The 13,896-nt window shown below is 42.1% G+C and overlaps 1 protein-coding gene across 2 annotated transcripts; it reads right to left on the reverse strand.

Annotated features, from left to right (window-relative positions):
• Positions 1 to 5,674: 5,674 nt before the first annotated feature.
• LOC102306621 (ras-related protein Rab-5C) lies at positions 5,675 to 13,014 on the reverse strand. Of its 2 annotated transcripts, none has more exons than XM_005951471.3 (6): positions 12,775 to 13,014; positions 11,661 to 11,961; positions 10,729 to 10,880; positions 7,440 to 7,562; positions 7,242 to 7,335; positions 5,675 to 7,073 (listed from the first exon to the last, which is right to left on the reverse strand). In XM_005951471.3, exons 2-6 carry the CDS (start codon positions 11,830 to 11,832, stop codon positions 6,946 to 6,948), a joined length of 669 nt encoding a protein of 222 aa, XP_005951533.1. In that variant the 5' UTR covers positions 11,833 to 11,961; positions 12,775 to 13,014; the 3' UTR covers positions 5,675 to 6,945. The 2 variants fall into 2 exon arrangements, with proteins under 2 accessions (XP_005951533.1, XP_005951532.1); XM_005951470.2 differs by having other exon boundaries at positions 12,804 to 13,013.
• Between the last annotated feature and the right edge of the window lie 882 nt (positions 13,015 to 13,896).

Consider the following 13,896-nt stretch of genomic DNA (forward strand, 5'->3'; position numbering starts at 1 on the left):
GTGTGTGTGTGTGTGTGTGTGTGTGTGTGTGTGTGTGTGTGTGTGTGTGTGTGTGTGTGTGTGTGCACACGAGCTTGAAAGTACATTTTATGTAAGGTTCTCACTGGCATCAAAACCACAATAGCAGGTCAGGGAACAAAAAAGACACTTTACAATACAATTCTTTACATAGCTGTAGTTTACCGTTGTGTGAGAGGACAACAAAGATGCCATCGTCACAATTTCTGTGCTGACAGGAGGATATTTAGAAGATAATTAGAAAAACTGAAAAGGTGACAGCAGAAAAAATGCAGGAATTATTAAAATATATTTTAATAATAGATAATTAGCTACCAAGCGTACAAACCAACAAAGTCACCTGCTAGCCAGTGCCCTCAAAATATTTACCTGAGAAAGGACGCATTTTATTATAATTATACACCTATTCTTGCTTCACTTGTTGTTTTTAAATCCTGAAATCATCTTACCCCACCTTACCTCTGAGCTGCTTTACCCCTGCAATACTGTCTGAGTTACCTTTGCATGCTAGACAGTCACCTACATTGTCCATTTAAAAAAGTCATTTTAAAACTCAATTATACTGCTTTGGCCTTTGACCCAGCATGAGATATTGTTCTGACTTGCGTTTATTGCATTGTAGTTGCCTTTTTCTTTTTATTCCATTATAGTTGTTTTTATTGTTGCTTTTACTTACCATTGTTTTCAGTGTATTTGTTGATTTTTGTGTACAGCACTTTTTGTTAATCTCCTGTAACTGTTTTTAAAGTGCTTCATGAAGAAAGTTGGTATGGTACAGCTGAATTGGTAGACTGCTATTGTTCACTTGATTGAGCAGGTAACCCAAATGCTGAATGGGCTGGTTCAAATGTGTCCTGGACCATTTCCTGTGTGTCATTCCTCCTCACTCTCCCCCGATTTTCCTTTCTACTGTCCTATCAAAATAAAAGCTTCGAATTCAAGAATCAAAACTCTACAGCTAAAAAAACAAAAACAAAAAATCAGTGTTGTGCTCAGCTGACAGCAACTGAACACAACATTTCAGTCAATGCTTTAGTACATATTGGCTCTAGACTATGACAGTACTTTTTTGGGATAAAATAAAAATAACAAAAAAATTTATTTTATCAGATATTATAGTGTCATATGTTCTGACCTGCTTGTTCCATTTACTGCATCTATATTTTGCTAATAGTTTTAAAACCTCACAGAGCACTAGGCACCCCCAGTTAAAGGGCAGAAATCATAACAACAAAGTGAACTGCAGCATTAACCCAAAGCTCTGAAGTAGCTGTGGAGTAAAGAGGTGAACACAGCTAAAGCAGACCAATACTGTGCCCTTCCTCTGCAGGACAGACTTTTCCTCACTTTGCCATTAATGGCTTTTTGCATGGCCGATATATATACTGTATAATATGCAGACAAATGCAGACAATGGCAAATTTCTTCACCTTGTGAACAGCAAGGTCATGTAAACTTAGTAGCTCTGCAAGAAATATTACTTTAATATTGAATCGATTTTAACAATAGTTCTTTAATTCTGATTGTTTAAAGATAGTTTAGCTTTTTTTTTAAGTGCAATGCTGCCATCTAGTGTTCAGAAATCTTTACTATGCCATGTCTGTGGTGAAGTTTTTACAGGTGTATTTTTTAGACTTCTAATCATTTTTAAAACTCTCTTTGCATTGCAAAATGTGGCCCATGAGGAGGTTTTTATATTTGTTTTGAAAAAGTATACTGCATATGCTTTTTTAAAACCTTATTCCAAAGTGGATTAAATAAATGTTTCACCTCGAAATTCTACATACAATACCCCATAATTACAAAACAGAAAAAGTTTGCTTGAGATTCTTGTAAATTTGTTAAAAATAAAAAACAATCCAGTTTCTTCTGCCTATCCAGGGCCAGGTCACAGGGGCAGCAGACTAAGCAAACAAGCCCAGATCTCCCTCTCCGTGTCCACCTGCACCAGCTTGTTTGGGGAACCCCAAGGCATTCCCAGGCCAGTTGAGAAATATAATCCTTCCACTGGGTCCTGGCTCTGCCCCGGGGCGTCCTCCTGGTGGGACATGGCTAGGACACCTCACCCAGGAGGCATCCTTGTCAAATGCCCAAAACCCTCTCAACTGGCTACTTGGGATGTGGAGGAGCAGCAGCTCCACTCTGAGCCCCTACCGGTTGTCCAAACCCCTCAACCTATTTCTTTTTTTTTTTTTTTGTTAGTTTGGATCTTTAGCCATCAGAATTGTTGTCTTAAGGCCAAGAAAGATGCCAAGCGGATTTATTTTACCAAGTGGATCATCATGGCCTTGCCATATTGGTCCATTTGATTGACCTTTATTATAATTATGAATTTATTTTATTTTCAGTTGCTACAAACGGGACAGACAGGGAGGACAGGGAGAAAGAATGAAAGAAAGAGAGGGAGAGAAAGAAAACCAAAGGGGAGGAGAGACGGTGAGAAGGGGGGAAGAAAGAAAAAACAACAACAAAACAAAACAAACAAAACACCTGGGTCACCTGTATGGAGAAAAAAAACAGAAGAGAAAGCAAACAACAAAGAGCAACATAATAAAAAAAAACAGCACCATCACAATAAACTAGCTAGCAGTAGATATCAGTAGATACTAAATAATAAACGATATTGTGCAGCACGCAAGATAGACAGCGCACAATGTGCTTTGAGGCAGCAGCCAAGAAAGCTGTAGTCCGCGTCTGTGAATACCCGTGTGTACACCTGTGTGCATACCTGTGTGGATCAGCATGCTTGCATTCCAAAGGTTTCTCCATGTAACGATCTGCTAGGGAGTGTGGGGAGCCACAGCCCCGTCCTCCAGGGTATGAAGCAGGTATGGAGGAGATCAAAACTCCAGACATCCAGAGGCCCCCAGAACACAAGAGACCAAGGAAGACCAACAGAGGGGCAGCCGCGCCACTGTCCCAGAAAGAGCTGAGGAGAGTCCCAGATGAGGGCTCACTCAGCAGCCGCGGAGCAGAAGCCAGGGGGAGTTGCAGTGACGCGCCCGTGAGCTCCGCCGGCAGCCAGCTGTGCCTGAGTGACCGAGCCCCAGGCCGAGAGGCCGGGGGCACCCCACCTCCGAAGTGGCCCGAGCGAGCCCCAGGCTCCAGGCCCCGATAAGCGGCCGCCAAGGAGTGAGCCGGTGTGTACCTGGACGCCCATCCCCGGACACAAAGAACCACCAACGCACCGATGTCTGAGGGAGTCCGCCACTGGCAGGGGAAGTGGTGGTGGGGGGAGATAGGCCTCCAAACCTTGGAGGGCCTGAGATGTCCCCAGAGAGGTGGCGTCTGATACCCAACCTGACATATAGACACAGACATACAGGCACACACAGACACAAACATCCATTCCCACCCTCATGCTCTCATATGCACTTACTCCACACTCAACCAACGTGGAGACAGACATAAAGAGACGCTGTACACACGATCACACTCCCCAAGCGTACTCTACAAACCGGGTCTAGGTACCCTTGCCCCTGGAGGGGGGAACTGCACCCAGACCCAGGTGGTGTTACCCTTTTCCCTGCGGTGGGGAGAGGCAGACCGCCCCGACTCCGCAGCAGCAGGGAGGCCCCACACTCCAGACCGCAGTCGGACGGCCAACTCCTCCTAGCCCCCCCGCTCCAGCAGGCCGCAGAGAATGGGGGTGAGAGAAGACTCCAAACCTCCCTCCACCCGCTCATTGTAGTGTTGATGCATGTGTGTTCTAAGGTGCAATTAAAACCCAGGAGGGCATGGAGCTACCTGCCAGAGAGCAGCAGGTAAGCGCATGGTCCCTCCTGCTAGCCCTCAATGTCTACGTGTATTTAAAATTGAGAGGTGGGCAACGACGCCAGGGGTGAGGTGTACACCCTGATGGTAATTTGGAGTCCGTGTAGCGTGCCCACCCCCAAGATCCTATATGTATGTGTAATGAGAGTGTGAGTAATGTGAATGTCTAAGTTGTGAGATAAAATTGAGGCAGAGGCAGCCAGAAGGGGACAGAGGGGGGGGGTAGCCTCCTCTGCACCCTGGTGACATACCCCTACTCCAAGGCCCTGCATGTGTGGGTGGTTGTGGTGGAGCGGGAAGAGGGAGGCAGCTGGAGATGGGGAGGGAAGGAAGGGAGGGGCAGGTGACCCCTCCCTGGGGCCAGCTCCCCCGCTGACCCCAGTAAGCACTTCCATACTCCGCGACCCGCCAGGGAAAGGGGGCCCCCTCAACCTATTTCTAAGGGAGAGGCCAGCCAGCCTTCTGAGAAAGCTCCTTTCTGTTGCTTGTATCCGCGATCTCGTTCTTTTGGTCACTACCCAAAGCTCGTGACCATTGGTGAGGGTAGGGATGTAGATTGACAAGTACAGCATCTGCATCACTGCAGATGCAGTACCAATCTGTCTGTCAATCTCCTCCTCCCTTCTCCCCTCACTCATGAACAAGACCTAGATACTTAAACTCTTCCACTTGGGTCAGTAACTGGTCTCTGACCCAGAGTGGGCACTCCACTCCACTCAAGGACATTGACAGAGTGGTTGCGAAGCCATTCCTTTGTTATCTTGGCTGCTTGCTTAGGGTCAATGTCATGTAGGAAGTTGAACAATCACCCTAGTTCAAGGTCCGGTCTGTGTGGCAGGTTATCATCAAGGATGTCTTTGTGCATTGCTGCATTTATCTTTCCCTCAACTCTGACTCATCTATCGCTTCCTGCTGGCGAAGAACATCCCACAAGATGATGCTTCCACCACCCCGCTTCACTGTAGGGAAAGTATTGGCCAATGGATGAGCTGTGCCTGGTTTCTTCCAGACATGACGCTTGGGATTCAGGTCAAAGAGTTCAATCTTTGTTTCAACAGACCAGAGAATGTTGTTTCTCATGGTCTGAGAGTCCTTCAGCTGCCATTTGGCAAACCCCAGGTGTGCTCTTTCATCTCACTAGTTTACCATACAGGCCTGATTGGTGGAGTGCTTCAGAACTGGTTGTACTTCTGGAAGGTCCTCCTGTCTTCACAGAGCAACACTGGAGCTCTGTTGTTGATCACCTCCCTGATCCCTTCTACCTCAGTCACTCAGATGACCAGCTGTAGGAAGAGTCCTGTTTGTTTTAAACTTCTTCGATTTACAGATGATGGAGGCATTTGTGGTCTTTGGAACCTTCAATGCTGCACAGGTTTTTCTGTACCCTTGCCCACTGAATCTGTTTCTTGATACAATCCTGTCTTGGAGGTCTACCGACAATTCCTTGGACTTCATGTCTTGGGTTGTGCTCTGATATCCACTGTTTGCTATGGGAGGTCATATAGACAGGTATAGGCCTTTCCAAACTATGTCAAACCAACTTTCTTTTTAATACATTTGCAAGGATCTCAATCAAACTTTTTTTTCACTTTGTAATTATGGTATATATTTTGTGTAGGAGTTTTGAGATAAAATAATACATTCTTATTCCAAAAATGGAATAAATGTAACAAAAATTAAGGCAAATGTGGAACAAGTGAAGCGCTGCGAATACTTTTCACTGTAACTCCAGCACAATCGATCCATTTTATTAACCACTTGTGCTATTCAGGTCACACGGCACAAAGTATTGGGAGAAAAAAAACAAAAAACAACAACTTACTGGCCGGTCTGTATTTTGGGGGTGGGGGAGAAGTACACTCCAAAACAACTCAAAACAAAGTGAATCTTGTATGTTATTTATTTCATTTCAGATTTACAAGTTATTTCACATTTCTTTTTTAAAAAAAAAGGCTAGCAACTCTCCGGTGTTACAGTTAGCAATAAAACAATGCAAGAAAACAACTGCATTTATGGTACAGCCTCTTCAGAAGTGTAGCCTCTCCAATCACGACCACCCTCAGCAAGCAAAGTCTTGAGCTTTTATTATAACAGTCTCACCCAACTCCCTATTAAGAATAACCAAAGCCACCTCTACACCTGGCATTACAATGTGATCTGCAACTAGATAATTTAATGATGGGAAAGTATAAGGAATGCAGGTGTAATTTTATGCACTGTGATTGGTATGTAATCAGACAATCCAGGGCACATTTAGAGGTGCTTGGCTTGCACTCTGATTAGATCTGTTAGTGTAAATGCAGTTAGAGCAGCCTAACAACATTAAGTTAAACAAAATCATCTACCCTTCAAGTTCTGCCTCTTCCTGCTCATCATTAAACTGAAATGTTAAGCAGAACCTTCAAAGTCTTCTATCTCCTCTTTCCAGAAATGGATAATATTAATTTCTGGACACAGAGATGGCCAACTTGCAAAGATAAAAGATCCATCTTTAACTTGTGAACTAACCAACCAACCCGACTAACCTGCATATAGAGACAATGTCAGGACACGGTCAGATGATTTTATACAAGGGCTAACTGCTAACTCCAAAATGTCACCTGTCACTATCAAGATAACTTACACATGCTAATGTCAGGTGCTTATGCTGCATTACGACAAAAAGATTAAATCGCTCTACCATTTGTAATTTAAGGATTAATATTTTTGGGTACTTTTTTCCCCCCACTGAATATAAGCAAATGACAGGAGTAGAAAACGTGTGTGCATATATAAATATACATATTCTACACACACACAAACAGACGCGCACACACACACTCCAACAATTCCAACAACCTCAGCATCATGCTTCAAAATCATTTATAACAGCATTCGATCATCAGAGAGATGCTAAAGATCAACAGGGAGGCGGACAGACACAGAAAGGAAAGACAGAGAAGAAGTAGTGAGGGATCTTGGGAATTCCCTCTAGCTTATGATTTGCTTTACAAAAGTTCCTTTAATCAAACGGGATGCAGATAATCTCATCTGTAATCTCAGTGTGGAAGTGGCGAGTGGTTCTGCCCTCTCCTGCCTCTCTGGCTTTTTGCTACATGCTGTCCTTAAAATGATGTTCAGGGCTCGTTCACCAAGTTCGTTTTTTCTTGCTTCTTAGTTGCCGCCACAGCACCGGCTGCTGCTGCTGCCCTGAGGGTTAGTTTGTTCTAGATCTACTCCTGTCCTTGTCCGCCCACCTTGTCCAGCTGTACCCTGGGGCTCGCTCTTCGGTAGCTTCTTCGCTACAGGGACAGGGGAACAGATATTTCAAAATAAAGCTATGAAACACCAAAACAGCACCAAAAGGTGACAATAAAACAATAGTTTTTTTTTTAATCTATCACATATGTTAGGTTAATTTGTGATTCCAAACTGGTCAACTGGAATATGTGACTAAATGCATTACTTACCTATAGCCATGAAAATTTCATTGACATTCATAGCGGTCTTGGCTGAGGTCTCCATAAAAAGCAGACTGTTGTCATCGGCATAGGCTTGTGCCTCCTGAGAACACGATTTAGATATAAAAGTTAATCAACAAATTCAAATGAAACCTCTAAATATCAGATTTTTTGCTTATATTAAGTCCTCTATATGCATCTTTATACCTGAAACTCGACAGCTCTTTTGTTTGCGATGTCCGCTTTGTTGCCAGCCAGAGCGATCACTATGTTGGGACTGGCCTGCCTTTGAAGCTCCTTCACCCAATTTTTCGCACGATCAAAAGTGTCCTGAAAAACCAACAAACTTAATTTGCATTTCCCCAAAGTATTTAGCACTACAGCTATCTTTAATGTTGGTCAAACATGTTTTCTTTTTTTAAATTTCATACTAGCATAGCTGGTGTGACCTCAAAAAGCCCACAAGCCCATGAACACACACGAACACACACACGCATATGTTTAAAATTAACTTACACTGAGTCAAAGCACACCCTCTGTCATGTATGTAAAAATAATCTTAAATATTAGGTAAATACAACTGCAGGTGAGAAACAACACACAACATGTTACACCGTGTTATTATTTATTTAACTAAAATGCAGAAGCAGTGTGTAAAAAAATTAAGCACACCTCATCTTCTCTATGATGTTATCAGTCTCTCACATCACTGTGGAGGAATTCTGGCCCACTCTATATTGCTTTGTATATGCAATGCTTTTTAAGCTCCTACCACAACATTCAATGAGGTTGAGGTCCTGACTTTGACTGGGCCATCGAGGCATCTGAGTTCTTTTCTTTTTCCAGACATCATCATTATAGATCTGCTGTTGTGCTGGGAATCATTGTCCTGTTCCATGACCCAATTTTAGCTATTTTTTAACTGTCAGACAGATGGCCTCACATATGACTCTAGAACGGGGGTCCCCAATCCCAGTCCATGAGGGACGGTGTCCCTGCAGGTTTTAGATCTCACCCTGGGTCAACACACCTAAATCACATGATTAGTTCATTACCAGGCCTCTGGAGAACTTCAAGACATGTTGAGAAGGTAATTTATCCATTTAAATCAGCTGTGGTGGATCAAGGACACACCTAAAACCTGCAGGAACACCGGCCCTCGTGGACTGGGATTGGGGACCCCTGCTCTAGAATAATTTGGTATACTGATGAGATCATAGTTGAATAAAGAACCGCAAGGTGTCCAGCTCCTGTAGCCGCCAAAAGCCCAAATCACCACCCCTCCACCCCTGTGCTCTCACTTGGTGTGAGACGTTTCTGCTGATATGCTGTGTTTGGTTTTCACAAAAGTGGTGCTGTGCATTATGGACAAGCATCTCCACTTTGGTTTTATCTATTCAAAGGACATTGTTCCACACATCTTGTGGTTTGTTCAGTGCATTTTCTGGAAGATTAGAAACTGTGTTTAATGTTTTCCACATGTGAATATTAGTTTTACTGAGAATAATAAATGTAATTTGTTTGGAAATGACATTATGACCCTTTAAAATCATCGCTGATGTCTTTCCTCCTTGGCATTGTAAACACACACCCGAATGCTCCAGACCAGAAAATTGAAAAGCATCTGCTTTTACAGATGTGCTCACACTTACTAATGATCAACTAAAGTGCCGCTATTTACACTCTTAATTCCTATGGAAACAGTGAGGATGTACTTAGTTTTTCACACATTGCTTTTTCATTTTGGCTTAGTTTTAGTTAAATGAATGTATCATGTTTTGCTCTTTATCTGAGGTTGTATCTAAATCATAGTTACAGGTTAATTGCAAAAAACCAAACAAAAATAAGTGAGAATCTTGAATCCTTCAGCCAAAACACACCTTAACAATTGTAACTGTTTTTTCAGTGATTTTTAAAAATGATCACTGATTATCAGCATATTTTGCATTCTTCCACTTTTGGGAGCAACAAAACAATGAAACAAATGAATTAAACAAAGCAGTATCTGCAAGCATCATACAGTATGTCACGAAACTGAGTACACCCCTCACATTTTTGCCACTATTACCTAAACCACTGGCAACAAAAATGAGTAAACCCCTAAGTGAAAATGTCCAAACTGTGCCCAAAGTGTCAAGATTTTGTGTGGCACTAACACTGCCTTAACTCTATTGAGTGTGGAGTTCACTAGAGCTTCACAGGTTGCCATGGGAATCCTCTTCCACTCCTTCATAATGACATCATGGAGCAGGTGGATGTTAGAGACCTTGCTCCTCCACTTTCCATTAGAGGATGCCCCACAGATGCTCAATAGGGTTTAAGTCTGGAGACATGCTAGGTCTGTCAAGCAGCTTTACCCTTAGTTTATTTAACAAGGCAGTGGTCTTTTTGGAGGTGTGTTTGGGTTTGTTATCATGTTGGAATCCTGCCCTGTGGGACAGTTTCTGAAGGGAGGGGATCATGCTCTGCTTCAGTATGTCACAGTACATGTTGGCATTCAGGGTTCCCTCAATTATGCGTTCCTCCGTGCCAGCAGCACTGATACAGCCCCAAACAATGACACTCCCACCACCATGCTTGACTGTAGGCAAGACAAACTTGTCTTTGTACTCCTCACCTAGTTGCTGCCACACACCCTTGACACAATCTGAACCAAATAACTTAATCTTGGTCTTATCCATGTCCTTAGTCTGCTTGTCTTCCACAAACTGTTTGCCGACTTTCTTATGCATTATCTTTAGAAGAAGAAGAAGCTTCCTTCTGTGAGGACATCCATTTGATGCAGCGTGAGGCGTATGGTCTAAGCACTGACAGGCCTTAATGCCTTCAACTTCTCCAGCAATTCTGGCAGCACTCATACATCTATTTTCAAAAGACCTCTGGGTATGACGTTGAGCATGTGCACTCAACTTCTTTGATCAACCATGGCGAGGTTTGTTATGAGTGGAACCTGTCCTGTTAAACTGATGTATGGTCTTGGCCACCGTGCTGCAGCTCAGTTTCAGGGTGTTGGCAATATTCTTATAGCCTGAGCCATCTTTATGTAGAGTAACAATTCTTTTTTTCAGATCCCCAGACAGTTCTTTACCATGAGGTGCCTAATAAACTTCCAGTGATCAGTATGAGAGAGTGTGAGAACAATAACACCAAATTCAACAACCTGTTTCCCATTTACACCTGAGACCTTGTGAAACTAATGAGTCACATGACACCAGGGACGGAAAATGGCTAATTGGGCACAATTTGGACATTTTCACTTAGGGGCGTACTCACTTTTGTTGCCAGTGGTTTAAGCAATAATGGCTGTGTGTTGAGTCATTTAGAGGGGACAGCAAATTTTCACTGTTGTATAAGCTGTACACGGACTACATTGTGTCAAAGTGTCAAATCTTCAGTGTTGTCCCATGAAAAGATATAACTAAATATTTACAAAAATTGGAGGGGTGTACTCAGTTTTCTGAGATACTGTAACTGTTACCCTGTGCGTGAAACCTACTGTGTTGGTAATGTCATAGACCACGATGGCTGCTTGAGCCCCTCTGTAGTACATTGGAGCCAGGCTGTGGTAGCGCTCCTGACCCGCTGTGTCCCAGATCTCAAACTTCACAGTGGTGTCGTCAAGGCAGACAGTCTGAGTGAGGAAAGCAGCTGCAGAGAGAATGAAAATGTAAACAATAAATAAATTAAACACTCAATCTTCCTAGAAGACTATCCTGTTCACATCTGATCTGAAGATAAGTTAGGAGGCATTGCATCACTTCAGATTAGCTTGGGCACAAATTTATATAATTCTAAATGCCACATCTATAGGTGCATGACCTCTGTGTAGGATAACACGCCACATCACAAGACTTGTATCATCTCGAACTGTACTTAAATGGTCATCACAGTCACAAATTTGAATTCAACAGGGCACCTTCTGGATGTGGCTGAACAGGGGTTTGCATCATACATATGCAGCTGAGAAATATGCATCACCTGTGTGATACTATCATGTCAATATGGACCAAAATCTCAGAGTAATGTTTTCGGCACTAGTAGAATCTATGCCATGAAGAACTAAGACAGTTCTGAAGGTAAAACGAGGCCCAACTTGGTACTAGCAAGATGCGCCTAACATACTGACCAGTGAATGCATGTTCTTTATGTGAACAGCTTTTATTTTGATGAAACATTTGCCAAATTTCAGCAATGTTATTTAAGGAAAGCTCTTCTACAGATGCTTGTTTTTAAATGACATTTAACATTTGGGAATACTTGAGAGGAATATGAAAGGCACATTGAGTTATCAAACCTCATACAGCACTAAGATTCCTAAATTTCAAACAATATTCACTTAACATGCAGACAGCAACATAATCTACCTAGAGAAACACCTACAGCTTCCAAACAAAATCAGTTTCCTTCATTTAGAAACGTGTTTCTCACCTCCAATGGTGCTCTCCTGGAATTCGTGGAACTGCCCTTTGACAAAGCGCAGCACTAAGCTCGACTTCCCCACCGCTGACTCCCCCAGCAGGACCAGCTTGAACTGGCAGATTTTATTTGCTGCTGCAGCACCATTAGGCCTGTTTGCTCCTCCACCACCACGTCCAGCCATTGATAGAGACTGTTAGGAAACAAACTAAATACTCGGAGTTTGAGAAGGGTTGGAAGTCCACGCACCGATTGTGAGCGAGGTCAGAAATCACACTCCGGGGCGACAAAAACAGCGGCGATCCAGGCAAGCCTGAAACATTTTTAGAAAAATAAACTGAACCTTTTTTGTGGGTACATTTTAGGAATACATATCTATAAGTGACTGATTTTTACGTTAGCTTGTAGATAACACTTGTTTTTTCATACCTCTGCTAGACTAACGTTTGTTTATCCCCGATTATAGCGTAGAAACAACGCAGTATCCATCATATAAGTTATTATTAATTACGTTATAAAGCCTGTCAGCTCTTCTATCAGACAATACCGAACTGACACAAAAGATTCAGATCAGTCGCTGTCATGTGAAGTTCATAACCATAGATCTACATGCAGTCTGTTCACTTTTTTAACTGCTAAAAGTACAGCTGAGCAGGTCTCCGCCACAGTTATCTGAAATTATTTGTTAGCAGCAGCAAATGTTGTTTGGTTAAAAAAAAATAAACACTTAAATGATAAAATGGAAAAGGGCACCACATACAGCCTTGAACTCTCAAACACTGATATCGATATCGGCCTGAAAGACCTAGTCTGGCATGTTAGTAACAGCTGACGAGTTAAGCTAAAACAACCTAGAAATGGCTCCATTCTGTTTTTAATGCTGTCTCACAAGCTGAAATGCTTCTGTAGTCAACAGGACACTAACAAACAATTTAAGTGTGCGTATTTGTAGTTACAAGTCCAAAAGCACCGGGTGAACCCGCTAGTCGTTTAACTTTGACCGTCTATACGGACAAAAACACCATCAGTCAGACAGTTAGCTCGGAAGCTAAAGCTCGTCTGTATTAACGACGATCAAATCAGTTCATAATGCTAATCGGCTAACAGGAAGTTTTGGGTTTCTTACCGAAAACGAAAAAACAAGATTCACTGTACCGTGTGCAGAGTGACTTATAACGATGTTATTTCTCGTTAACAGCGTTTTCTCCCGTTCCACTAAAAGACTTCCAGCTTCTGTGGAATATATGCTTCCGCCTTCAGTAACAAAAATACTTCCTGGATTCGCTTGTCATGTGATGTGATGTCACAGCCAATCAAATACGGAGATTGCAGAACGTCAGCAGGAGCTAGCTCAGTCCTGTACTATTTTTAAAATGATCAATGACAGAAACACTTGCAATGACTTTTAGAGGAAGATTATTTCGCAGTGCTTGGGTAATTTGCAACAAAGGTTTAAATTCAAAAACTCATACTCCAAAAAAAAAGACTTGATCCAACTTTTCATGACATAATTGACATTATTTATTATTATTATTATTATTATATCCTTCTGGATGTTTAGTAAGCTAGAAATACAATTAGATGTTATGCGATTTAAAAGACACATTTGTGTAGCCAAGGGATTCATTAATTCTATTTATATTTTCAGAGATACTTACACAATTAACGAAGTATTTTCTTCTTTCCTAATAACTGGTTGTGCCACCCTTGGCAGCACAAATTGCAGTCAAGCTTTTGCAATAACTGGTAATGATTCTTTCACAACTCCGTAGAGAAATTTTGGCCAACTCTGCTTTGCAGAATTGTTTTAATTCAGCTACACTGGCGGTTTCTTGAGCATGAATGGCCTTTAAAGTCATTCCAAATCATTTCAGTCGGATTTATGTCCAGACTTTAACTCAGTCACTCCAAAACCTTTCTCACATTTTGAAAAACAAAAACATTTTTCCTGTGACTCTTTAGTAACAAAGGTCATCTCTATGCAGAAACAACACATGGTTAAATGCCACATGGTGGTGCAATTGGAAAGCAAATAACATTCGGAGGGATTTGGAACACACTCAAAGATACAACCGTATTTTGTTTTGCAGAAAATGTAAGTTATTGTCTGATTTTGCTTTCTTTTCTCCCCTGAATTATAGTTGTATTACAATAAAGTGAAGTAATCTATTCTAAGGAACACCAGACTAACAAAGGATTTGCAGTTATTGATGGCCATAAAACAGTGTAAGTGTATAATTAGTTGATT

This window comes from Haplochromis burtoni, unplaced genomic scaffold (assembly GCF_018398535.1).
Source record: "Haplochromis burtoni strain Fernald_Lab_line unplaced genomic scaffold, NCSU_Asbu1 Contig_1026, whole genome shotgun sequence".
NCBI lineage: Eukaryota > Metazoa > Chordata > Actinopteri > Cichliformes > Cichlidae > Haplochromis > Haplochromis burtoni.

Excerpts from the sequence above, each read along its gene's own strand:
- LOC102306621 (XM_005951471.3), bottom strand. The coding sequence starts at position 11,832 with ATGGCTGGACGTGGTGGTGGAGGAGCAAACAGGCCTAATGGTGCTGCA. Across the intron at positions 7,563-10,728 it reads TCTATGACATTACCAACACA|GACACTTTTGATCGTGCGAA; the intron begins GTAGGTTTCACG and ends TTGGTTTTTCAG. Across the intron at positions 7,336-7,439 it reads AAAGAGCTGTCGAGTTTCAG|GAGGCACAAGCCTATGCCGA; the intron begins GTATAAAGATGC and ends TCGTGTTCTCAG.